The sequence below is a fragment of the Taurulus bubalis genome (assembly GCF_910589615.1).
Source record: "Taurulus bubalis genome assembly, chromosome: 3".
Lineage (NCBI taxonomy): Eukaryota > Metazoa > Chordata > Actinopteri > Perciformes > Cottidae > Taurulus > Taurulus bubalis.
In genome coordinates, this window is record NC_136591.1 from 36,110,448 (window position 1) to 36,137,244 (window position 26,797).

The 26,797-nt window shown below is 44.3% G+C and overlaps 1 protein-coding gene across 1 annotated transcript; it reads right to left on the reverse strand.

Moving 5' to 3' along the window:
- Positions 1–7,417: 7,417 nt before the first annotated feature.
- Positions 7,418–24,807, reverse strand: arhgef11 (Rho guanine nucleotide exchange factor (GEF) 11; the record flags this gene model as incomplete). The annotated part of the gene is made up of 43 exons (XM_079216325.1): positions 7,418–7,543; positions 7,626–7,758; positions 8,968–9,254; positions 9,400–9,510; positions 9,917–10,156; positions 10,412–10,564; positions 10,718–10,773; positions 10,934–11,014; positions 11,100–11,181; positions 11,270–11,452; positions 11,922–11,997; positions 12,112–12,260; positions 12,344–12,461; positions 12,825–12,950; positions 13,144–13,220; positions 14,034–14,174; positions 14,264–14,412; positions 14,659–14,706; positions 14,929–15,135; positions 15,244–15,373; positions 15,583–15,612; positions 16,011–16,104; positions 16,452–16,578; positions 16,768–16,791; positions 17,328–17,450; positions 17,537–17,633; positions 17,775–17,817; positions 18,228–18,326; positions 18,735–18,839; positions 18,964–19,032; positions 19,414–19,506; positions 19,630–19,667; positions 19,907–19,955; positions 20,307–20,414; positions 20,716–20,787; positions 20,958–21,157; positions 21,293–21,350; positions 21,451–21,500; positions 21,822–21,926; positions 22,024–22,115; positions 22,419–22,433; positions 23,297–23,329; positions 24,773–24,807. The coding sequence occupies 43 exons, from the start codon at positions 24,805–24,807 to the stop codon at positions 7,494–7,496; spliced, it is 4,356 nt and encodes a 1,451-aa protein (XP_079072451.1). The 3' UTR covers positions 7,418–7,493.
- Positions 24,808–26,797: the final 1,990 nt, after the last annotated feature.

The following is a 26,797-nucleotide window of genomic DNA, read 5'->3' on the forward strand; positions in this document are numbered from 1 at the left end:
TCCCCAACTGTCCCCTGTGGTCTCCGAGGGCAACAGAGCTTAACTACTACAATGGGGATGAATGGGAGGCTCGGGGTGAGAAGAGACAGGAGGGGGGTAGTTGCCACAGCGACCAGATCATCAACTCTGCACCCCCTCCCCTCATTCTTCCTCAAATACACACCTCAGAAGACAGAGACGCGAATCATTGACTAGGATTCTGACTCTGAATACGTTTCTGTCCTCCATTTTAAGTTTACGCCGTTTTTTTTTTTTTTTATAAAATAAAAAAAAAGTTCTTCCCAAATTGGATTTAGAATAAATAGACTTTTAATCTAATAACAAATCTCGCGCTCTCAGTTTGTGTCATGACCTCCTGTGTCCGATCCCCACATTGGACACTACAGTGTTCGGTGATGGCTTTCATGTGATTCACACGCGGGACATTTTATCAAGCAGAGCCACGCGGCGAGGATGCTCTAGAAATGCATTTCAGAACCACAGATCTACACGTCACACAGTTTCTCAATCCCGGTGTCAAGATCACATGCCGTGTCGCCTACGGCTGCTGAGTTTCTCCTAGATGTCTTTAAACGTCTCGTTTCGTCGGTCCAAAACTCCCAAAATACTCTGCCAATACGATACAAAACTGGGAAAAGCAGGAAATCTCCCCAATGAGGCAGAAAACAGTGTTTGCACAAAAAAATGCATTAACAAATTAGCACTTGATTTGTCATTTGTGTGTTGATCTCGTGGCTTGCAGACGCGCTCGTGGGGGATTTAAAGACTGATGGATCCATGTTTGTTTATTTGTAGATTAGAGAGACTGATGCATACAACAAGCGTTACCCTGGGGCTTTACCAGTTGCAGCTTTATGTATAAACTAGGAGCTACATTAATGCCAGAAAGCATGTTGGAGTCTCTGAATCAGCTGGAACGAGGTCCTAAAATGTGATCAAACTCAAACTCAGCATTTTGGACATCCGACTAAATCTGCGATATGATAACGATAAACCATTTTTGGCTGCCTTGAGCTGTGGGACGCTTCTCTGCTGAAGGCTTGTGAGGGCAGAGAAACGCAGCTAAATGTGGAGAAATGTTGAAGTCACGTCTGGTGCAGCCTGTAAGAAACACCTGAGGGGGGACATTTGATTTCCGGCATGAAAATTAACCCAAGCATGAAGCCGAAGCTGCACACGGATGGTTTAACAACAATGTTAGTGCCCCAAGAGGCAATAAAACATTAAACACATATTTTTAGAGATGCTGAAGAGGGAAAACATCTCTATCTCTGCATATATATTTATTTTTAAAAAGAATAATATCATCCTGGGCTATTGTGACATCATCACGTCAGGCAGAGCACTCGAAAGTTAGTGTGATTTCCATTTTTACCTAGAGTCCACATTTTCTAGTGGCACAAAAAATGCTCTTTGCAGATTTAACCATTTAAATTTTGTATACGAGCAGGAACTGACAAACCTCCAAAGTGTATGTCAGGCCGAGCATGAGAGTAAAGTCAGAGCTTTAATTGTACGCCGAACACCAGAATGCACAATATCAGAGATTCTCACAGGTTGTGTGCCATAAACACGAACAAATCCATCTGTGTCTCTCTCTCTCTCTGAGACGGTCAATCCCATCGAACACTCTGACGAGCCTCACCACTGAAATCAATCCACCACTGATTGATTTCCACTGGTTTCCAGTTGAGCATCACCATCTGGGATGAGAGGTTCCACATGCAGTCTGGAAACAGACTGGACAGTTTTTTTGTTACCACACTAAACAAAATGTCAACTTTGGCTAGAAGATGCTTGTCATGAACTATTGTTTAATACGTTTTTCTTAGCAGCAGCAGTGTGAATCTGAGGTTCATCAACTTTAAGCAAGCCTCTAAACCTGTGTTATTACATGTAAAGTGTGCACGTGTATTTACTTTGTTGCCAAGAGAAACGTTTCTCTCTCCCTCTCGTGTTTTGGATGAAGCATCTTGTTGCATGCGCGCGGCCCCGGCTTGCAGCCCGTGCGGCTCCCGGGGGCCCTCCAGGCCTCAGGGTGGCAGTGGGCCAGCGAGGCGTGGCCGCAGCCTCGATACAGACTCCTTGAAGTAACCCAAGCCCAGGCTTCGAGGCCTTCCCGTTGCACACGCACACTCTGCACGGTTTAAAGCGCACGGCGACCCGCAGCCAGTGGAAACCCGGCGAGTCCGCGAGAGAGACAAAGCGGAACACACCCAGGATGAAGTGATGCGCGACGGACCGCACCGCGAACATTGATGGGGCCACAAGTCCCCAGGGTTCAGTCAACCCTACCCGACCCGGGTTCGGTTTGGCACGCAGCGCGTAAAAGCGCAAATAAAATGGATAAAAGTGCGCGGATACAAACAATGAATGAGTCGGGGAGTGGACTTTAAGTCAGTGTGTGGATCGCGATCACACTGGTGAGGCTCAGCTTCAGTGGATCTGTGATCGATACGATTATCTGCCAACTCAGCAGTCCTCACGGACCAAAGCCAAAATGTATTTGTGAAAAGAAAAAAGCAACCAAAAAAAGGGAGCAAATGTTAGTTTTGTAGTTTTCACATTAAAGCAACAATCAGCCGGTGAGTTCGAGCTCACACACGAACAGCCCTTTTTTTTGTCTCCTTTTTTTTTTTTTACCCATAATGCATGCAGGAATGTCTTACCTTTCTATCCAAAAGGGGGGGAAAGCTGCAGCCCGCCGCACAAAGAGACGACCAGCAGAGCCGAGCAACGAAAAGTGCCTCCAAAAAGCTGCGCGTTCACTTTCTCCCGACTCTCATCGGTCCGCGCTTTCCACGCTCACTCGTCGAATGGTTTTCCTTTCGCTGGTAAACTCGGTTCGTTTTTGTTGCTTCTCGGCCGTGAAATCGCATCTTAACTCGAAGCACTGGAGCCGCACAAAAGGCAGCGACACGCTCCTCATCCCGGCCGCGCATCTGCTGTGTGGAGGAGCCCCGCTGAGCTGAGCGGCTCCGTGTGGACGGCCAGGCGGCGCCGGCTGAGAGCCACTGCGTCAAGCTCCCTACATGGAGTAGGGGCACAGCTTCCGGGGGACGGGGGTTTTCAAAATAAAACTGACGCGTTACAATGTAACAAACACGCAATTTGCAACCTAGTTTCACATTGAGCCATAAAACGGTCAAAGTATTGCACACACTTGTATCCTCTTAAGAACTGCTCTTGAATATTACATTGAGTGGTTAAACCTATTAATAATTAACGCAACAACAGACTGAGGAGCAAAAAACAACGTCTGAATGGTATTGCTTCGTCTTTATAAATTATTAAAAACAATACTTTCTCCTAAAGTCATTGTGAAAATGTTATTTTTTTTCAAGTTTGAAGGGATTCTGTTCCCCGATACTCTGCTGTTATATTGTGTTATATCCAAAATGATTCCTCTTGAAAAACAGTTTTCTTGCAGCATTAATGATCGCCACAGCATGAAATATACGAACAATGTAATGTACCGAATACATTTTGTGAATTAGAAGTTGTCATAATGTAAATGCGTTATATAATTAGATGTACAAACTACAAATATGACATCACATACATTTACTTAACTGATAAAGGTATGTCTAAATACATTTTCAATATAATGTTGAAAAATGATGTACATATATTGTAAATACAAATTGTTTTACTAAATTAACAGAAAAGCGTGTATTGCTGCAAACTGGTTCAGACAAATGTAAGTTATGTATCTGCTTTTATTTAAAAAATACTGAATATCGTGCTAATATGTATATCTATATTATACCGCTTAGACCGTAAGCAAGCTTTCTGCTTTTATTTTGAAACCAAGAATGATTCATTTCCGGTCATATTCTCAGCAACCGTGCTTGACACATTTAGGACTTCACAAAGCATAAACGAGAGTAAACCGATTTTTTTCTTTCATTAGATCGTTTGAGATAACAAATCGAGAGGATGTCATTGTATTATAATTCCCTCCCTACTTTTAACCACAAATATAAACTATACCAATGAGCAGATGAAGCTGTTCTCACTATCAGAGGAAATGAAAGAGTTTGCTGGCATTAGCTTCTGGACAAATCCTCTCAAATTGGTTTAAAAATGTGGTAGAAGTTGAAGTGGTAAAAACATTATGACGCATATCATGGCTGCAAGTAAGGATCAAAAGATCAAAGACTCACGATCCACATTTCATTTTCTTTAGCCAGTTTCTTTTTAATCTCACAAAACACATGAATCTGAGACATGAGCTCTCTTTTCCTTCTGTGCAGCTAAACAATCTCACCAATTTTAAAAACAAGGGAGAAGAAAATAATTTATACATCCTTTTTCTTTTTGAATCATATCTACAAAAATAAAATCAAATACAAGGACTACGGCTTTACAGAAAACAAATTAACATATATAAAACAAGTGGGTCTGATCTCTCTATATTACATGAGTGACAAATGTTTTTTTTATATATATAAAAAAAAAGAAGACAAAATAAAAAGACAATGAGATGATAGTTAAAGACGTGTGTATGCATACAGTAGTTTGCACCGTGCAGGGAAGTTTGTTTGTGCAACATTTTCTTTTAAAAAAAGGAATCGGTTATAGCATATTTTTTCTCTCATTTTTTTCTATTTTTTACAGCCCGTTAGGGCCAAAACGCAGATGTCAATGTACAAGATTAAATGTATGAAAAAGAAGAAATCATGGAAGATGCAGGTGTAGAGGTAGAAATTGGAGATGACAAATGCTGTAGTTAGAGGTGGGAGGGAGAGAAGAGGAAAGAGATTTGTCAAAAGAGATCCTGACTCGGATTCAACCAGCTCAGACCATCTGGCATTCTTTTGTGCCAAATTATGGACGACACGTATGTTATGCATGTAATGACCGAGTGTCCATAGCTTGGCATGGAAATGTAATCAAACAAAAAGGAATATTGTTTTTTCTCTCTCTGGTCTGAGATGCTTGAAAATCAGCAGCCAAAATGTGGAAAGAAAAAATAAAAATAAAAAAAAACTGTTCCCTTCAACACCTCTGAAGACATATTTCACTTTGGTAGAATATTTTAACATTTTTTTCTCACAAATTCCTCAAGTTTGTACGGGGCCAGCGGCTAAAATCAGCCGCCCTGGCGATCAGTAGCACTCGCTTTAAGTTTCGACTCGTTTGTTCATATGTGAAAGCCAAGTATCAGTTCTCAGTGCTCTCAAAGAGTGAAAACCTTCCACCAGGTAGTGAAACATCCTGTTAAGAGTAGAATCTGGCTGGTGGTGTGTAAATATAAATATTAGTGGCTTCTGGTTTGTTCATGTCGGTCGTGAATCGTCAGTTCTGCTGGGTAACTCACTAAAAGCGCTCATTGGTTAGTATTTGAAACCAGCTCAAATAAAATCCAGTCCAGTGGGTTTCTTCCCAGCCTGATGAGAGAAAGAAAGACCATGCATTTAAACTGGTACACACACTTTCCGTGCAACAGTTTAAATGCATATTTTCGGTCTAGTGTTTTGGTAGAATTAGTCCAAGATAGATTAAAGAAAAAAAGCAAAAGCACTTGGCTTTAGTGTCAGTCTTTGCTGCTTTACACAGGCCTCAACCGAAGGATACAGGAACCTCTCTGAACCTCAAATCTCTCCTACATATGATCCAAAAATATTCAGACCCTTTCTGCTGCGAGACGAGATCAATGCCGCCCTTGTGTCGGCGCGTTGCGTACGGGCCGGCAGCCAGGAGCCGGCAGCCAGCTCGGCCCCGTCTTAAGGTAACAAAGTCCAGCCACCAGCACCTCTTGAGCTCACTAGTTAACACACATCTTATTCGTTTGATCCTCAAAAACAACGACACGTAAAAACGAAACGTACAGAGACTCCAGGAACTCATGAGTTATAACATAACATGAGCTCCAGAGATGCTGGCATGGACAGAGCCGGGCTAGTTATGTCCCCTGTTTCCAGTCTTTACGCTAAGCTAAGCTAAGCAGCTGCTGGTGCTAGCTTCATTTTTACTGTACATATAGTAAAGTGGTATTGATCTTTGCAAATAAGTGTTATTTCCCAAAATGGCAAACTACTCAATGAGATACATGTTTGCTTCATACAACAGTTGCATATACAGCAGCAGTTTTGTTGTTGTTTTCTTTTACTTCGACCGTGTGTATGGGTTTGCAAAATAGAGTTTTATTAAACTTTTGATGTCTCCTAATGAATTCAAGTTGTTCGGTGCAGGCGGAACGGGTCTCTCGGAAGTGGAAAGCGCAGCACAGGCTGTCGATGTGGGCGAGACCGATATGAACGCTCCGCATGGTACGACTGCAGAATGGGAGAAGTTGCTGGTTCACAGTATTTACCGTGGTATTTACACACACAATACACTGGAGAGGATGCACCGTCAAATCTTTAAGTGTAGACAGGCAATGTCAGCGGCAATATTTGGCAGCAATTCGATTGAGTTATAAACGGGTTTCCTGTGAATATTCAAGTTTCTAAAGTTCAACTCCACGGTTTTCCCCTTTTTCCCCTCACGGCAGTCGTCACCATAGCCTGCCTTGAACTTTTTTCCCATCCAAAACATCCTAAGTCTCCCAAACCTAAACAACTTGACATGATCAGAACAGCTGTGTGAATCCACTGAGCTTGTTTATTAAAAATCGCTGAGATCCCTGTGCGCCTGAAAATAAAACCTGCCAGCATTTCAGTAGTAAACAGCGCCGTAGTGTTTCCAGAACTTAAAAATTAACACCGAGCCACTTAAATGAGGACTTGAGGATATGTCAGTGCGGCTGCAATTGTCCCACCACAATGTGGGGATATGAAGGTCTGAGATGAATGAAATGGTTAAATGTTTTGTGTGTGATATTGATTTCCTTACCCAGTGCAAATAACCTGAATTATATAGACACAGTCCTTCGGCCGTGGTAGCAGGTGAACTCAGTGTAAAGCAACCAGTGGGAGGTGGGGCTGGGGGGGAAGGGCTCAAACATCAGCCCCAAATAAAGTCAGCGGCATCTCCAGTCCCTGATCCGTCCACTGTCGAGAACATACATGACAGAGGGATGCATTGTGGGTAAAGTGCAGGGGTGATGGGTCCCTCGGATTTTTCCTTAAATTAACATTTCAACACTTTTCTGCTCCGTTCCTTTAACCAGCAAGACATACAACTCCTTTTCCTTCACAAATATCCAACTTGGGTCATTTTTTTCCCCCACACGCTTTCAATTCTTTCAAAACGTTTTCCTGTCTCTTCACCAGTCAACTTGTCTTCCGCCTTTTTGTTCCTTCATACTCTTTCCCTCAGTCCGTCCTGGACTCCCTCGCGCTCTGGTAGAAGTCAGAGGTGGTGCTGAACACAGCTACGGTCCTTTCTGGGCTCTGTTCCACTGGCCAGTGCATGCAGGGACGAGGAGGGGGTCGAGGGGAGGCGGGGCTCAGGGGCCCCGAGTCCGACAGTGGGTTCATATGTGTGCGTCCGTAGGCCAACAATCAAGGTCGAGCGACTGCAAGTACGTCCTCTCTGCAGCGACGTCAGAATCCCGTCGACTGAATCTTGGGCTCTGCTGGACTGCCCTCCTTGCCTGGTTGGGTTCAAGAAAGAAATAAGTGAATAATTGATACTGCATCATCAGCCATGGTTTTGCAAAGGTTTAAGACCCTCACCGTCTCCTGAGCCACGATCCAGACTTGGTGTTCTGGAGACGGTCGCCGAGCCACACTGTTGGTCCTCCGACTCCTGATCGACAAAGGGCTCTCTGAGGGTTTTTAAAAGCGTTTGATGGGACTGCTCTATTTCCTGTGAAAGGGTTACGATGCAGAACGTTATACAAGAAGAACATCAATGTGTATATATATATATATATATATATATATATATAAATATGCTAGCTGGTGAGAGATGACAAGTCTAACACAAGCAACAAACTGTTGGAAACCTTCTAGGTTAAATACAGGCGGCAACTACTGAAGTGTGGAACTTAAACATTCTCTCTACTGGCCATCAGGGGGCGACTCCATTGGTTTAAAAAACATTGTATTGATTGAAATTGATTGTATGGAAGTCTATGAGAAAATTACTCTACTTCTCACTTGATTTATCCCCTGAGTAAACATTGTAAACATGAGTTTATGGTTCAAGCCTTCATCAAAACAACATGATAGAGTAAATTATGGTCCCATTTAGAGCGGAGTATGCTTTAGGGCGGGGCTACAAGGTGATTGACGGGTATCAGCCATTGCCAGAGCCGTATACGGCGGCTCTGCGTCACTCCTCCAAAGTCAAAATATGGTCACCTCCTTCACTGGTTTCAAAAAGCCAAGATGGCGACGGCCAAAATGCTGAATTTGAGGCTTCTAATCAGCGGTCCACAAAAAAAACGGGTGATGCTACGACGACTACGTCCCCTTCTTATATACAGTCTATGGGTCAAACATTTATTGTCATTTACTGCATTGGTTTCACTTTTCTGAACCAAGTTTGCAGCATGGTTTGACCCAGTTTGTTGCTGGGAGGGCTTCACTGCCCATTAAAAAAAAAACAGAGCTTTTGACAGACTGAAGGCGTGTATTATAATCCAGGTGGAAAATCTACATTCCAGTGTCTTTCCACACCACAACCTGATGAAGTACGCTACATTCATTAGTTCCCTTTTAGGCTGCAGTGTTAGCTCCTCTTCCCGTCACCTGATCTCTGCTGTTGGCCACATTTAAAAAGATCTAAATAAATAATCTAGTGGTCGGCGAATAGAGGCAATGATGGAAAACTCATCAGCATGCACCGTGTCAAGGCAGGTTAACACTTTACAAGATGCAGCCTGTTTGCAAACTAGATATCAACTGTCTCTCTATTCATCCTCCTAAGACACAGATAAGCCTCTCAAACTCGTTAGAAAACACACGAGAGAAAGAAAAGCGTGTGTTCTCAAAGGTGGAGAGTCGGTGGTCATAGAGGGAACATCGGCTCAGCCCAGACAGCCACCTCAATACCACCTTAACACAAACTCACCTTCAGGTGGCGCAACTTTTTCATCAACTCCTCAATCGTGGTGAAAATCTCATCCACATTTTTGATCACGTGGCTCTGGTGCCCAGCCTGCGATTGGCCCGTTTCCTCTTCCTGCTCCAGTTGCATAGTCTCTGATTGGTCGGGCTCCTCCTCTGGCTGCGTCTGTGTTGACGCCGCTTCCTCCAGAGGCTGCGGGAAGAGGCTGGCGGTAGGGGTGGGAGGACCGTTGAGGTCATCAGTGACGCTCTCTCCCTGCTCTGTCGGCATGACCAAATAGAAAGTGTTCCCTAGAGGACAGAAAGTGTGCAGCAGAGTCATTTCAGGTGTCAAATCAACAACAACAAGATTATATTATTTATTCTATCCTGAAGAATATTGGAGATTCTTTGTCTGGTAAAAGCTACAGAACGTGACCAATTTCGTCATCATTACCCTGCGTAGTGGCCTCGCCTCTCGGCTTGGATGATTGGTCGGAGGGGAGGGTGACATCAGCAGTGATGTCATCAGGAACAGAAGAAGAAGAAGAAGGACCCGCAACCACAGCTATTGCACAGGATAGAGGATAGAAAAGTGTGTGTGGAAGAGTTTGTACGTGATTTAGGGAAGAGTGAAGAGGCGTGTGGCAACAAGAAGGTGATGAAGTGTATGCCAGGTGTGTTGTGAAGAGCACGCAGACAAAAGAAAGAGTGCAGATTAAGTGTGTAAGAAACAAAATAATGAATCACAGAGTGCAGAGAAAACATGCAGAGGAAGGCAGCCATTAAAGACACCCAGTATTATCAGAGAACCGAGAGAAAGTAGTCTCGCAAATGTTCATCCCAAGGGAAACAAACGTATTTACCTTGAAATAAAGATTTCAAATTTGTATGAGGATCGAAATGAACACAGCCTGCCCGGCCGAAGAATTAAAGATAACCATTTGACAACGTCTCTCCATTCGATCCATTACCTTTCCGTATGATCTGAACGCTGCTGGATTTCTCTGCGTCAGGGGGCGGGACCTCTACTTCAGGCTCCGCCTCCCATTCGTTGGTGCAGAAGTTGAGGACAGTCTCCAGAGACTCTGGCCGCTGTCTTTCGGTGAACGAGCTTCTTTCATTGGCCGTCTCGTTGGTGGCCGTGTCATCGGAGGCGTGGCTCCAACCGTCCTCTTCCAAATCTCGTAATATGAGCTGCCGTAGCGTTTCAACTGTGGGGGCACGAATACAACAAATACTAACTTGATTTTGCTTGTTTTGGCATTCCTCAGCTGGCTGATTACTAAAATAAAAGACAGAAAATATGTAACTGATGCAACTCTTTCAAAGAGCGGATGGCCCATCTTTTTACAATAGCAAATAAATGCATAAATAAATAGGGCATGTGCACCACTTACACACTGCTCTCACACTTTAACATCCAACAGTTTGTAGAGGTGATGCATATGTGCTAGATTGCTTCTCACCGTCTTGTAAAGCGGCCTCTGCCACACCAGACACTTTTCTTTCTAGACAGGTGAAGGCTCCTGATTGGTCCGTGGTTGCGTCTGCCGAGAGCACAATGTCGTCGCTGGAAGAATGAGTCTCCGTGGAATCTGACTGCTCCGTTAGGGAGTTATCTGATCAAAATAAATAAATATATATATCACTAAAGTTTGCAGAGGGTTATATATATATATATATATATATATATATATATATATATATATATATATATATATATATATATATATATATATATTCAAGGCTGATGATTACAATGTGGTTATTACCTGCATAGACATTGCTGCCAGTTGACACTGGGGACACACTGCGTAGACTCGGGGAGCTTTAGAAAATAAAAAAGACAAGGCAGACTAAGAAAACACAAGGCGATGAAAACAAATGTGGAAAAATAAGTTGTCTTAAAATAAATTAAAGTAACCTACTGGCAAAGCAGCCCCGGCACATTCCTTTATTTATTATTCATAGACACGAGTTTTACTCACGATATCGGTATGGATCCGTGACTGATCACGGGTGATGAACCGCCGGCCGATGAGATCGTCCTTTCAAGTAAATCTTTCCAGCTGCAAAACAAGAACACACGTTGCTGGAGGCTGAAGAGGACCATGGGTGCACGGAGAACCTTCAAAGCGATGGAAAAGAGCTTACGTGTTTTTCTCCGACGATGTCCCAGCCACCAGCTCATAGATCTGCCTCTCGGTGGTGCTGATGACGTAGAGGGCTTTGTTGTCTGGACAGAAATCACAAGATTCACTCATTTGACCGCCAAAACGCAGAAGAGCATCAATTGGCTTCCATCGGTGTGACCTCGGTCTCACCTGTAGCTACTGAGCGGACCAGCAGAGAGTCCAGCTTCACCAGAGGGCTGAAGGAGGTCTTGCTGTCCCCGCTGCCTCCTCCGCCTCCACCCAGCCAGCGGGACGGATATCTCAGCTGCAGCCGGTCGTCCGGGCCCCTCTGGAGGAGGACCAGGCAGTCCGACAGCAGCAGCGCTTGAATCTCTGATGGAGGGAGACGGAGACGTGTGAGTAAAGGGAATGAAACCGAACCGATGAGACTGTTATGTTTCCCCACAGACAGGGTTCATACACATTTCCATGACCAATCATTTTGTGAAATCTCGGTGTAAACATGAAAAAGTGAGTAAATGTAGTATTTAAACTAACAATGAGAATACAAAGCATACAGTAGACCTTAAAGGACACAAATGAATGAGAGACAATAGTTTGATTAAAAGAATAAACATTTATATAGATGCCTGTATGTATGCCTGCTTACATTTTTAGCGTCTTTCTTTTAAAAGCATATTCATTATTTCAAACCCAGCGTAAATGAATGACATGAACACATGAATATAACACATTTCCATGACTTTTTCAAAACTTTGGGGATTGGAAATAACCATTTTAAAATGTCATGACTTTTCCAGGTTTTCCATGACCGTAAGAACCCTGCACAGGAGGTACTGACCCATCTGCTTGTCTTTGCTGACTTTCCATGTGAGAGGACCTTCGTGGATCATTCTCTTAGTGCTGAGGTTCAGACTCTGTGAGGGAGAAGAGCAAACAAAAAAAACATATTTAGGAAGAAAAAGAAAAATCACAATATGAACAATGTGAACGAGGAGGGAAGAGTGAACCAACATAAACGATTTGACTACCTTGAATAGAGGGGCAGCATCCAGCCTGCGTTGGTATTGGCTGAGGCGTTGCCGGTGTTCCGTTTCCCTGACAATCTCGTTTACAGCCTGCAGTATCCCCCGGCAACAAGCCTGGGCGCGCTGAAGCGACGGGAGGTCCGACGAAGCGGCTAAAACGAAAGAACCAGAACATCGGTTTTAAAATGAGACTTTGCTTGGCACGTTTCCTGCGTTGATGGCTCCGAGCGCTCACCCTCTGTGTGCTTTACGATGTTGTCCAGCAGCAGCGGGTACTTGGTGAGCCTCTGCATCTCCGACACCAGCAGGTCTTTGAGCTGCAGCCTTCGGCAGTGAGGACTCGCTTCACACTCCTGAACAAATGTAAAGCACGTGAAGCACAAGGCTGCACAGGCGAGGACAAAGAAGGATTTATGGGGAAACTGTTGTCTTTCAAGTTTTAGCGTGAATTATAGAACTCTGGATATAGGGACATACAAAGTGGCAAAAGACACGTTTCTTATCATCATGAAGTAAATATTGATCGATAGATTGGTTCCCTATAAGCCTCGCTTTCACTAATTCTGTCTGCCAACGTGTACGATCTACCGGGAAAATGACATGATAGACAGTCCACACAAAGTATGACTCACTACAGAAGTTACTGGTAAAATGATGAACACAATCTTCTTTTGGAGTAATGTGTGGACAGGAGCGGTGTGTGTGTGTCTGTATACCTGGATAATGTGAGCGAAGCGTGGGTCTTTACGCTGCTTGTTCTTGATGAGCTCCAGAGCCTGAGACTGCTGGCTGCATAGCTGCGACACTTGTTCCTGAAACTCGTCTCCGGCTGAGTCTTCAAACTGGAAACACACACACACACACACACACACACACACACACACACACACACACACACACACACACACACACACACACACACACACACACACACACACACACACACACACACACACACAGGCGTTAACACACTAACTGCACTGTCATTGATTCACATTACAAGAGAGAGAAGACGGCGAAGATTATTTCACTCACTCGGGCCAGCATAACGTCCCCGATGTCCTGAACGATGGGAGCTTCCCGTCGCTTCTTCATGGCCTCGCACAGACTCGCTGCAAAGAGGAGCCAGAAGCAACATTAAGAGAGACATACAAATTATCTCAATTTGGGTGATCCAATTATTTCTAATTACCAAAGAGATAATCCTTAAATCCAGAGCTAAATGCTCATCTAGTAGGCAAAATCACACCATGTACTTTCATGTTGGCTCTTAATTAAAGCCCAGAATACATATTGACTCAGCAAAGCTGCAATGCTGAGATTACAGTCACAGTATTTGCTTCACTTATTATCGTTTACCTGGCAAACAGGCAGCCCTGAACACATGTTGACTCAAAGCACAACTCGCTTTAATATGCAGACAGAAGGACAGGAAAGTTCCTTATTGTCTGCATATTTAAAAGCTTCAAGCTTTTATTTCATTATTTGAAAATGGCCTAAAATGGTCTTAACGCACAATATGGATATTTCTCAGCCGATAATTACCTGCTTCTCATGGCCGATACCCTGAGAGTGGATGATTTAATATAACATAGCTTAATGGCGGATCACCAACCGACTTACCGCTACCTACAATACCGCTTGTGTGTAGATATTGCGCAAGTCAATGAAAACAAATTTGGCGAGGATTTATCGTCTAGTATATTATTATCATGCATCCCTAGTCATGACTGTACAAAAAACTGCAAATAAGATCATGTTAATCCAAAGCCAAACATTTTTACTTCATATGAAGAAATTGGCATCTACACCTGTAATTACAGCAAATACACTCTACGTTCAGACAACTGAGTGCGACTCGTGCACATTTTGGGAGCAAAAAAAAAAAAAAACACCTGTAAAATGTCATTGACACACAGACTGACCGTGGAGTTCGTAGACCTGGGGCAGGTTGGGGAAGATGCAGGCCAGCTCATCAGAGTTCAGCACAGACCTCATCTTCTGGAAAAAGACCTGGTCCAGGACCTTCAAGGTCCGCAGGTGTGACGCCTCGGTGGTGAACAGCTCTGACGACGCAGAGAAGAGGGTTGAACGGCAATTACAATCATATACAATCATGGCAACGTGATGATGGCGTGATGTATTTGACTTGTACCGTAAATGACGGCCTGTCTGTCCACCTCCCTCGGACTGAGCGTGGCGAGAAGCTGAGGAGGAACCGTGTCCTGCCAGTTCTGACCGTCGGACACCTCCTCCTCCAGCGCCGCGGCATCCGGCAGCAGGGCCAGCGGTGAGTCCACGCTCCTGCAGAGTCACGCACACGCATGAACACGGGTGGGGGAGATAGACAGACACGCACATGGACAGACAGACAGAAGACAAACATACACTAACATAGCCATTATGAAACAAATCTTCATGGGGAGATTGAAACTAAACATTTCTTTCTTGTGAACCACTGCATAGGGGGGAGGGGAAGTCAGCCGTCTATATTTCTTACTCCCTGCCAGACAATCACTGAACATCTACGGGGATGACATGGAAACTCACCTGCGTCTAGACCGAGGGGTGTATGGGGGTGTAGGGTTCTCTAGAGACCTGAGTTTGAGAGAGAGTGGAGAGAGAGATGGCATGAGGTGAAAACCTACACTTCCAGGGGTAACGTCCCAGGTGTTTAGCCAAAGGGGTGCTGTCTGCTTCTTTGAAGCTCATGTTATTATTTTTATTTATCCCTGCCTGAAGGGTTGCAAAAAAATATCTCTGACCAAAAATCAATAGAAACTTTGTGTTAAAACACTCTCTGGTGCTGCGGATGTTTACCGCGCAGAGCTGCTGGATGCGGACGACGACGCGCTGTGCTGCAGCAGCCTGAGGCCCGGGCCCTCCCTCTCCTCCCCGCAGTCCTCCATGTCCACGTCACTGCGAGAGCGAGGGACCGACTCCGTCCCGGAGACAACGCCTCGCCGTCGACCTTCTCCCTGAGCCTTCAACGACTCGCTGCGTGCCAGACGCACTGAGACCGTCGGGCTGCGAGAGAGTGGGAAGAGATACACCATCATTACTAAACACTTTCCCGGTCATATAGGCCGATACTGACTATAAACTGGAGCCGAGGCTGTAGTTTAAGCGAGCTACCTGTCCATGCTGTCCTCTCCCAGGCTGCTGGAGGAGAGCCGCTGGGGGTCGGCAGCGTCGCCCCCCTCCTCTTCCGTCTCTGTGTGATTCTCAAACTGCTGAATGATGTTTCTCACACTGCCAGGACGGACTGCAGACACGGGCACTGCTTAAGTGTACAATACAATTAAATAGTACACACACACACACACTAATCAGCAGAAAGGGTTGGTGTGTCTAAAATAAGGCAGCACACACACACACACACACACACACACACTACATACAATCCACGAATGGTAACGTAGTTGTGTATGTTTTTGATGAAAAAACAAAAGTGCAATGACATAAAATATATACCTTCGGTGGGTGACAACGGGACATGGAATGCTACAAAACCAAAATGAAACAAAAAGAAAAAGGGTGAAATCAGAACAAGACACAATGAAAATTCCATAAATCAATAAATAAACCTGCAAAAACAATAATAGGATGAACAGAAATAAATCAATATTGTCTGATAAATACAATGAGTGGGAGCATCACATGTTAGTGTCGGCGTGCCAGTGCACCAATACTGTCGGCTCATAATGTCTATTCATAGATTGATCATTATATTTTGAACTAAAATGATAAATGTAAAAAGTATAATGAAGTAAAATGAACTGGGTCTAGATATCAGGTTATTATAATGACTAATAGAGCGATCAGTGGCTTGATTGAAGGATATTTGCCTCAATAAAGCCACTGCCCCAGTAACGGGAGTGTGTGAGTGTGTGTGTGCTTACTGGACTGGGACGTGGTCCGGGGTTTGCCGATGTACTTCAGGATGGGATTTCTCTTTTTATCCTCCCCATCTTTGTCTTTCTTGGTTCCACTCAGCTGTGGAGAGAGGAGCCATAAAGTCATGTCATATAATCAACGTATTCAATTACATTTATTTTGTATAGCCCAAAATCACAAATTAGCCTCAGAGGGCTTTACAATCTGTACACATACGACATCCTCTCCTCTCCAAAACTCTAAAAACAGCTGTTGGAACAGACAAACGAAACAGATGCTCATGCTTACATTTGCAAGTACAAGTGCAACCGGCCTCGTACATTTACTACGACTTCATTTGTAGAAGTATGGTTTCAACATTAGACAACAATATTTAGATAATCACTTGCAACATTTTTCCATCCATTCCTGTATGTTTATTTTTTTAGAGGGCAACTGCCATTTACCTTTTTCGTCTTTAAGAAGGCGAGCCACTTCTCCTTCTCTGTGCTCAGGCCAGGGAAGACCTTGGAGTCTCTTAGCTTGATACCCGAATGACGCAGGTACAGGTGCACGGCCGACGCCAGAGGAGAACTGAGAGAGATAAAGAGAGAGAGAGAGAGAGAGAGAGAGAGAGAGACAGAGAGAGAGAACAACCGTGGGGAGAATAGACCACAAGGAAAAACCAACAGAGACGAGATGTTAACAAAGGAAGAAGCAACGCTCTCAAAGAGACTATTGATGAATTACATTTCACTCAAACAGACGAGACACTTATTTTACCTCCTGTCTTCTTCGTGCTTTGATCTGGAGCGGGAGCAGAAAGAGAGACATAAAAAAGGCCGTTAACTCGCTCCACAACAAACTGCAGGCGTTCAAAGATATCCGGTTTAATTCCTCAAAGTTAAATCCAGTTCAGGTGAGAAACACAATGCAGTGCTGCCGTCATGTGATGAGAATCGGTGTGTGTGTGTGTGTCGAGTCAAAGGAGTAAATGTCATGTGGTTTCCATGTTTGGCCGCTGTGGTAATGACCTTTGTTATGATAGCTTGGGTGAGCTCCTTCTGTCGCTTTGTAATAACTATTTTATTGGGCCCCAAACATCTGACCCTGTTGCTAGGCAAACCTGGCTCAACAGTCTGAGGGTGTGTAGGTTAATATTCACTTCATGATTACATGAGTACAAAATATGTGAATAAATTCCAAATAAAAACAAAACCGATCTTCTCTGGTTTCCCATCATTTAGATAAAGGGGAGTATAATGAACTGGAGCCCTCGACATGAACTTGGTAACAACAAAAACATGACGCAACAGCCATATTTGCATTAGCCGGAGACTCACAGTATTTCCCAGAGGGCGGTGACCTGTCTGTCCACAACCTGTCTCTCTTTCACCGGGTCCCCATCCAGCTGCAGCAGGTCTCCTTCTCCGAACAGAGAGCCGAGACCCATCATCTGCTTGTTCCTTTGAAACACAAGTTGAGCGGATTAATAGGAGCTCTTGAAAGTGACGGACATCTTAGCTGCCATCGGTCTTGAGGTGCGATGTACCTGTAGTCCTGGATCTGGTCTTGGATGTCCGGCAGCACCTGCTGCTGCAGCTCCGACAAAGGTCCTCTGATGTCCTCCTGGGCATGAAGTCGACTCTCTGAAATGGAGACAACATTATGTCACAAGCAAACAGCCATGATGTGGTGTGTATATGTATATATATATATATATATATATATATATATATATATATGAAGAATGAAAAACAGATTGATCAACACGTTTTTAGTCTTCTTACCTATATCTGAGAGATACTCCTCTCGTACTTTGATTTTTAGAGGCTATGGAAAAGAAGAAGAAAAATAATGTTTTTCTCACATCTACATTTTTCAATTTCTTGTAAGTTTTAACATGATACAAGGTATGGGTGGTTATTGGGGGTAAAAGGCAAAGTGACTTTCAAAAGGAGGATTAGAAGAATGTTGAATATTTAGCTTCTCTGATGCCAAATGCAATTGCTTTTATTTCATTGAAGAAGCAGCAGCAACACATTGCACATTAGCAGCCAATGCTAACTTTTGTCTCCTCCCTCTGCAAGTGAGAGTAGCTACCATATGGGAGAGACTGCCGCAAACAGAGCAGCTGCTAGTATGGCAGAAGCTTTGAGGAAATGTTTCAGGATTTATATGGAAAAGTCCCGGACTCCAGCTTTGAGGAATATACCATTATTGATCATTAAGTCGGTACGTACCGCGTCTGGGTCCAGGAAATGGGAGCAGATCTGAGGTGCAAGTGCGCGGGCGTCTTTAGGGCTGGAGCCCAGGTAGGCCTCCACTGACAGGTAAAACAGCTGTTGTGAACACACATGACCATCAATGTAAAGCAAGCGTACTCGGATATACACATGGAAATGTAAGGCGGTGTATTAGGGCCATTGTAGGTATCAAGCAAAAGTACATAAAGAGTTAGGAGGCTAATATTCAGAGAAAAAAGAAATCTGAATTTACGATTTAAAGTCGTAAATTGCTGAAAAAAGCCCGCCGTCACTCGCATCTCCGTGGTCGATGATGTGGACCCATATAGGCTACTCATTTAGAGATATGCAATGTCACCTGAATGTGTCAGAGAATTTCAAGGTATTTTACACCTATATGTATGACTAAAAATCTCTTTAATCTCTGAATTATTCTTAGTTTTTTCCTCTGAGAATACTTAATTCCCAACACTTTATGGATGTTTAGACATAACGGAGACTGACCAGAGGGTTGGGGTCCAGAAGCTGGGTGAAGACGTATCTCATGAACACCGCCATGTGAGCCGGTCGTGACTTCAACAGCTCGATGTCCTGGAATGGACCGTCCATCTGAGAGAGAGACAGAAAGAAGTATGGATAACCGTGTCGATGGAGGGAAAGGAATACAAAAGTAGAGGTGGTAAAAAGAAAAAGCTGAAAATCACATCAACGCCGATCAATTTTGAGTCCTCACCTCATTAAATGCATAGCCGTCATCTTCTTCATCCTCTTCCTCGGGGCCGATGATCTGGGCCTTTCCGCCCTTTGAACAGAGAAGCGCACACACACACGCACACGCACACACACACACACACACACACACACGCACACACGCACACACACACATTTAAAGTAATGGGCAGCACCCGGTCACACGCTCGAGGACACTGACAAGCGGGTCCAAGCACATCTGCCATTTCCATCCATATGCTGCTGCGCATGCAGGGCTCAGTGCAAAAGAGTCGGGGGACATGAAATGCGACTTGAAGGGTAGTGGTGATAAATTATCCTCTCAGTCTCGCTGCTGGTCTCATACATTTTAAAACTGCTACGCAAGTCACAGTGAGAGAAATGCAGAGGAACGGATGAAGAGGAACGAGTGTGTGTGTGTGTGTGTGTGTGTGTGTGTGTGTGTCCTTCTCACCGAGTCAGACAGGGTGTGTGTGTTGGAGTTCTGCCGTCGGTGGTGTGGGGTCCTGAAGGAGAATGAGGGGGAGGAGTGGGGACTCTCAAGGGCCTGGGGGGGTAGGAGGAGGGAGGGAGGGAGCACGAGGGGGACGGGATGAGTGGGACCATCACATACACAATCGCACACATACAATCTCACCAGTTTATGAAAAGACAAGACTGTGCAGCCTACCTCCATGTCTCCTTCACTTGAGTCCATTGATAGCCGACCTGCCAGAGCACACAGCAGCTTTGAACCACTTAAAAAGCCACTTATACTTGGTATAGATGGTTAGATTGTCAGAGCATATAGTCCTGTCGCGTAAACCATAACATTTACTAATATGAATCAGTCACTTCTGTGTATTTTGGGGTGATATGTGTGCGGTGCTAAGCACAAGATCCCTTGTGAATGTTTGTAGCACTGAGATATTTAATTCAAAAAGGTGCAAGATGAAGAGAAAACAAACCTTCTCCTGCTTGGACGTAGTTTATGGCAAATTCTGATCGCGTTCCCTCCTGGAGAAGCAGAATAAAGCAGTCAGTTAAAGAGGAAAATAATAAAGTAGATTACAATTGGAGTTGACATTGCAAGAAGAGAAGGTGAACTACAGGTGAGAAGTACGTCAGACCATTTTTGGATTCGAATTACAAATGAGTTAATCAGTGAAATTTGAATATGCGCTCTCTTCCTGTTTTTCCTCATTGTGTCGCCTGGACGCAATTCTCTCAAACATTTTTTTGCAAATCAAAAATCCTATTTACCACACTCCATGAGGAGGAAAAAACAAAAGCACATCTCGAGGGGTTTTCAGTGAATGCAAAAAGGCCTGACAAAGAGCAGATAAAAAAAACACTCAGTCTCCTCACCAGATCTTGCTGAATCTTGACCCGGACTTGGCGCGCTCTCCTCTTGGCACTTTCAATCCGCTCGCCCAGTGACAGCGACGGGTTCCTCAACTGCGCCTCCATCAACTCCTGGTAATTGGATAGCAACAGCAGATTTTAGCTGCAAGCCTTCCTTATAAATACTTATGCAGAGGGCGCGATGCAACAAGGGGTTATGTAGAACACTACAGCGTCAGCATATAATAATAGTGTGGGACATTACAGATCCTTACTCCATCTACAGGAGGATGCAGTCAGGGATCAGAACTGAACTGGGACAGCAGTCTGTGTGTGTGTGTGTGTGTGTGTGTGTGTGTGTGTGTGTGTGTGTGTGTGTGTGTGTGTGTGTGTGTGTGTGTGTGTGTGTGTGTGTGTGTGTGTGTGTGTTTACCTGCAGTTCAGCCTCTTCCTGCTCCAGCATTTTCCTGAGTATCTGAGTGGCATGTTTCTGTACTTCTGGGTCCTGAAGAACACATTTACAACAGACATTGTAAATTCCCTTCATGCTAGAGACCTATACATTTCTTCGATTCAGAAAAGTAGCTTCATATTGTCAAACTTAAAGCATAAAATGTGTTGACAAGATGATACCGGCTGAGCAATGACATAAATCCTGAGCATCATTTCTTTCACCTGTAGTGGTTTGGGTCCAGTGATTCTTTGGGAAGGGGTGCTGCTCAGTCCAGAGGGCAGGGGTGGGGGTGGAGGGGGCGGAGCCTCCCCACCCAGAGACGTTCTTTGATTGGGTGTGAGGTCAGTGGAGAGGGGCTCTAAGGGCAAGGAGGCGGCGGAAGGGGGCGGTCCTTGTAGTGTCAGAGCGGCGTACGGACCCGCTATGGGACGATAACAAATGTAATTAAATAAAAACAATAGCAGTAATGGAATCAGATAAATACAGGACAAGAGAGCATGCATTTAACAAACACATTAAAACACACACACAACAATCACACTTCTGTCAAACTCACATTTGATGAGCTTTACAACCTCCTGATGGGACATGGAGGACACCAGCGAGCCGTTCACCTGAGAGAGGAAGAGGAAAATCAGCACCACTAAAAACAGGAAGAAACCAATAACTTTCTGATTCCGTGTAACTGTGGTGTTAAGAAGTAAAAAAAAAAACCTTAATGATTCGGTCCCCTTCATGGACCCCGGCCTTGACTGCTGCACCACCTGTAAAGCCGAGTACAGTCGGTCTGTGAAGCTCTCGTAGAGTAATACAACACCGCTTGTACAACACCAACTTGTTTGCGCAACAAATGACTATCACTGTCCACGTCATATTATATGTCATAGATACTCTCCAAAATAAACAGTTTTGCTGATGTGTTAGATCTTTATCAACACCTGAGAACTGATTTTTAAAATTGTATATGAACACTGTATTACAAATGTGTATAAAACTACTTTTCGTGGTAGTTTGCTGGAGCACCTGCACGCAAAATAACAGAATAAGCATTATGATCACATTAAGCAGCTGTGCATGCGTCTTACCTGGTCGGACGTTCTGCACTAGCTTGACTCTCTCTCCACATACTGTGAAGCCAAAGCCGAGCTGGTCTTTCTGCACGACCACACATCTCTGGACAAGACCAGTACCTGGAGGAGGACAGAAGGAGGTTCAGGGTGTTTAAGGAAGATATTAAATGATGTTAGATATTGTGAAAAATCAACTGGCGCGGGAAGTCGCAATTACCCGTACTCTCAGCAGAGAAGTCCACCATCGGCTCCCTCTGCTGGGCGGCAGAGGATTTGCGCTCCGAGTCCCCGATGGTCAGACTGCTGAGCCTGGGTTTGAGAGATGAGAGAAAGAGGGTGAGCGCGGAACAATAATACGGGGTGATTGAGGGAGTGGGTTGCACTGATGGAGGGGAGATCTGAAGAGAGGGAGGATTGAGATAAATAAATAAAGTGGTGTAACATGCCAAAGAGAAAGAGGGGGAGCTTGCAATTTGAGCACCAAGAGAGGAGGATGTAAGGAGGGAGAGGATCCAGGGCTTTTGAGCTCAGGGTCAGGTGTGTGGTGGAGGGGGTGAGGATATGAGAAAAGGCATTAGAAGCAACAAGAAAGGGGTCGAAGGGAAAACTCACCAAGCAGCAAAAGGGCTGAAAGCGAAGCATGACGGAAAAGAAGGAAAAAGAGAGAGAAGAAATTCAGCATGAAGACCAATCTTGAAGGAAACCTGATCAAGAGTTCACACCATCACATCATCACCCACGCCCTTTATACTCTCACAGATTCTAAACACAGAGCGGCCTGGACTTCCGAGAGTATGTTTATTTAAGTGCACGTGGAACAAGGGAAAGCTCTTTAGTGATTTGGTATTATTCCAGAGGTCGACTGGACGGCTTATGAAAACAAAAAGGTGAACGTGGTTAAAGTTATTAATCCATCCAGAAAGATTTGTTGTTTGTTTGCTGAGATCTGGAGATATTGAGCTACTACACTCGTAGCGTTGCTTGGGTGCCGACCTTTGAATTCGGCCACTCTGAGATCGTGATACATAACAGCGGTTTCATAGATTAGAAAAGCAAATAGCAAATCAGATTCAGATTCAGCACCATTGACAGCTGTGCGTCTGGACCGAGGAGTAATAATAAAAACAATGGAGACCAGTACGGACTAAATTGACCTTGCTATCGAGGCGGTTTCGATAAGGAAAATAAATTGACGTCTGGGGAAAAAAATATGATTTAACTTTGTCGTACTGCTACAAGATGCCGAGTTGAGACTCTGGCTTAGCTTCTTTGTTGCCGTATCACGGTCCGTCTTCTCGAGCCTTCCTCATTTGTGTTTGTAACTGTAGCTTTAAGCTCCCACTGCCACCTCTTTACAATAATGATCATTAGACGCATCCCTGTAGTCAGGTTAGTTAACCTGAAATAACGAGAGCAGCCACTGAGAAATATGCTGACGGTGTCATTAACCCCAAACCCTGACAGAAGCTCTCGCTGCACCGCTGTCCTACCTGAACGGATGGGCGTTTTTCTTATTGGCTGCCCTGCTGTCACATGACACACACACACACACAGACACAGGGGTAGGCACGTGCACAAGACACAAACACACACGCACAGACACACACACACACACACACACACACAGTTGACAGCAGGAGAAACAGGAAAGACACATGATCAGGACAAAGATGCATTGAACAGACATCACAGAAACAGTGTCGGGCTACATGGTGAATGTGGTGATGACGGACAAGATGAGATACAGTGCATCAGGTTTAAGCAGCGGCTGGGTTAAACACAGCAGGTGAAGAGTCACATTCAGCAACAAATAGACCCTTAAACTCACTTAAGACACAAGAGCCGTATGATTCAATTCAGATTCTTGGTGTCACGATTCGATTCAGAACAGAGTTTCGATTGAATTAACAGAAAAGTATATGTTCACGCTCTTGTTACAGTGAAATGCAAAATAAAATATAACTGGGAGTTAACCCAACACTTCCTGACCGAGCAGAAAAATGCAAAGAGAAGTGTGACTATGCAGTTAAACATGTCTGCATGTATTTGAAGGCTGGTAACAGTCGTATCTCCCATTTATGCCCATGGCTGAATTTCTTTATTGTATTTGATGGAAATGTTATCTGTAATAATCTGCAATATACACCATTATATTTTAGGAAAAAAAGTAGTCCAACATGCCCAAAGACTAAATATAGTATGATAAGAAAATGGCTGTATCTCAGAAACTCAAGCATTTGACAAGTTGAATATCAAATATATGCACACATATCATACAAAAAATAAACATGAGGGAAACATTTGATAAAACACAACTTCAGCTTTTTCCCAGCTTTTGAAAAAAACTGACTTTGACGATTGATAAAAGTGTGATATTTCATGTGATCTAAAAATGTGTCTTGTTGGATAGTTAGATGATAAGTATGTCTAGCAGACTTTAGACCAATCAGATCATTTCCCTGTCATACTTATAGTGGGCTATATGAAAATTAAAAAACACTTAAATCTACTGAACAACATTACTAGTTAACTGTTTTTGTGTCTTCTTTAAACTGAACTACACGATAACTATCGCGTGTGCGCGCCGCACATCGTCCGGGTGCCGCACTGTGTGGTTGATGTCGAGTTCCGCTGTTTTTTCGTTCCGTCAACAAACTTTATTTACAACGTACAAATAAATATCTTTTTTTGCAATTTGTGAATCGAGTCACAACCATAGAAGTTTAAATCGCGATTCTTATTAGAACATTAAAAAAAAAGAGGTGTAATGTGTCTCAGTTTGCTGCTATTGTTTTGGAGAGGTGTTTACACCTCCCAGTAAACAGCCTGTCTGACTAGTTTTTCCGTAGGCCATACTGGACCTCAGTCAGATAAAGACATGTCAATAGGCTGATCTGGGAGCAGTACATGTGTTGTGTGTAAGGTGTCTAGGTGGGTGTTGGGTGTCGTGGGTGTGAGGCTCGTACCTGTCCAGTGTCGAGGTGGGTTGGCGGAGACTCATGTCTGCAGCCTTGAGACGCTCCTCTGCTTCCTGCTGCGGGGATCAACACTGTCACTGGGCCTCTCTTATCATCATCCCCATCAGCATCATCATCTTCCTCATCATCTCTTTCCTCTTCAGTTTGCAGTCCACACAATGGAGGCTCTCTGTTTAGCTTTGATCAGAGCTCCAAGCTACCGGGACCCTGGTGCAGATCACACAGGGTGCTCCTCATGTTCCCATGCACCCACTGGTTCCTGTCAGCAATATTTAAAAAAACAAAAACAAGAAGAAAAAAAACTAACACTCAAATGTCCTCCAGTATCCCATGAGTGGTTAAAAGATAAATCCAAGACTGTTGGTGGCTTGATGCAATTGGCTCAGCTGAAGTGTAAAGCGGATAAAGGACAGTCTGCTCCCTCAAAGGTCATCAATCATGAATGAATGAATGGCTGATATGTCTCGCTATGCTCCGGGGGGTGTCAACAACTGCATTGCATTTTAGCCTCCGTGTAAAGCTAATTGTAGGCAGATACGTGCAATGCAACTGCTCTGACTTCCAGATAGCAGCCTGGTTGATATGGATCGACACCTTGCGAGTGAAATACCCAAACAAAAGCTTCCGCGCAGGCAGACTTGTTTACATGTGTGTCTTTAAACAGCTGCACTCGGTAATCCCACACAAGTTAAGCACCGCGTTACCGTCGCACGTACCTGTGTGTTTAACACATCTAACTAGCTTAACACGAGTCCCTCAAAGTGGGTTAGATATCGACATCAACTGGACTGACACGCGCGTGTGCATGTGTGTGTGTGTGTGTGGCTCGATATTGCGAATTTCTCGATACGCTAAATAACGTACATTAAAAAAAAAGTTCACTGACAAATTGCCAAACCACTCCGACACTTTCCCAAAGCAACGTTAACTGTAACTTTGTCGTTTACGACCCAGAAGCTGCAGTTGGGCTTTGCGTCACTCGCTAACGAATCACGTTGGCCAGCTAATTAACAGATTAGTTAGCCGGCATTAACTAGTTCCGCCGTTGGGATTGTACAAACATTTTTAATTAAAGCAGCGGGCCGAATGAAAGTTAAAAAGCTGCTTCTCTGTTTTGGGTTGTGAGTTATCTAATTATACGACTGAGGGGTGAGAACGAGCATCTGAAGCGGCCTGCTATACCCGGCTAGCGTTAGCTTCTATGGACGGGCCGAATGCAACCCGCGGCATCGCGTTGGTCCTCAGGCCGGCCGAAAGCGCCGTGGGTTCGGCTCTCAGATGCGACAGGGAGTGGGTCCCTTGGAGGTAGCTAGCTAACCAGCTATGTCTGCAAGATGAGACGCCGGCATGGCGTTAACTGCATGCGGATAGATGGATGTCGAAGTGGCCGAGATAGTGGACGTCCATGCAAATCCCAGCTCGATATATCCGCGAGTCCCGTTTTCGTGCAAATTCAAACACTAAAGCTGCATGTTAGCATGCGAGCTAGAAGGCAATACGATTCCAGTGAAGCTCCACCTCAGGTCTTTTCTTTTACCCCCAAAACAAGTCGCAGTGGTAAAATCCGGATTTGCTTCTCTCTCTCGTGGTGTGCCAGAAGACTCGGAAGTTATGGTTGCATGTATTGATTGCCTTTAAAAAAATTCGAGTTTCTGTAAACAGTGATCTCTGCTGTGTTGTTATCCTGCTGTCTTGACTGGCTGCTGATACACCACCATGTTCTCAAAGATCATACGTACAAACAGAGCACAACGCGCCCTCGTGTGGACGGACTGTGGTACTGCAGGCAGTTTGCTCCACCGCAGCCTTGATGCTACTGACTATTGTGCCAGTTTCTGCTATAAACTGGCATGATCAATATATGTATCACATAATTAAATACATTACACAAAATATATAAGGGGTGGACTGTAAAATTGCTGTAAACTGGCATGAGAAATATATACATCATCCAAATAAATACATTATATATGGTTTATTTATATATTCATGCTCTAAAAAAACTCCAATCAA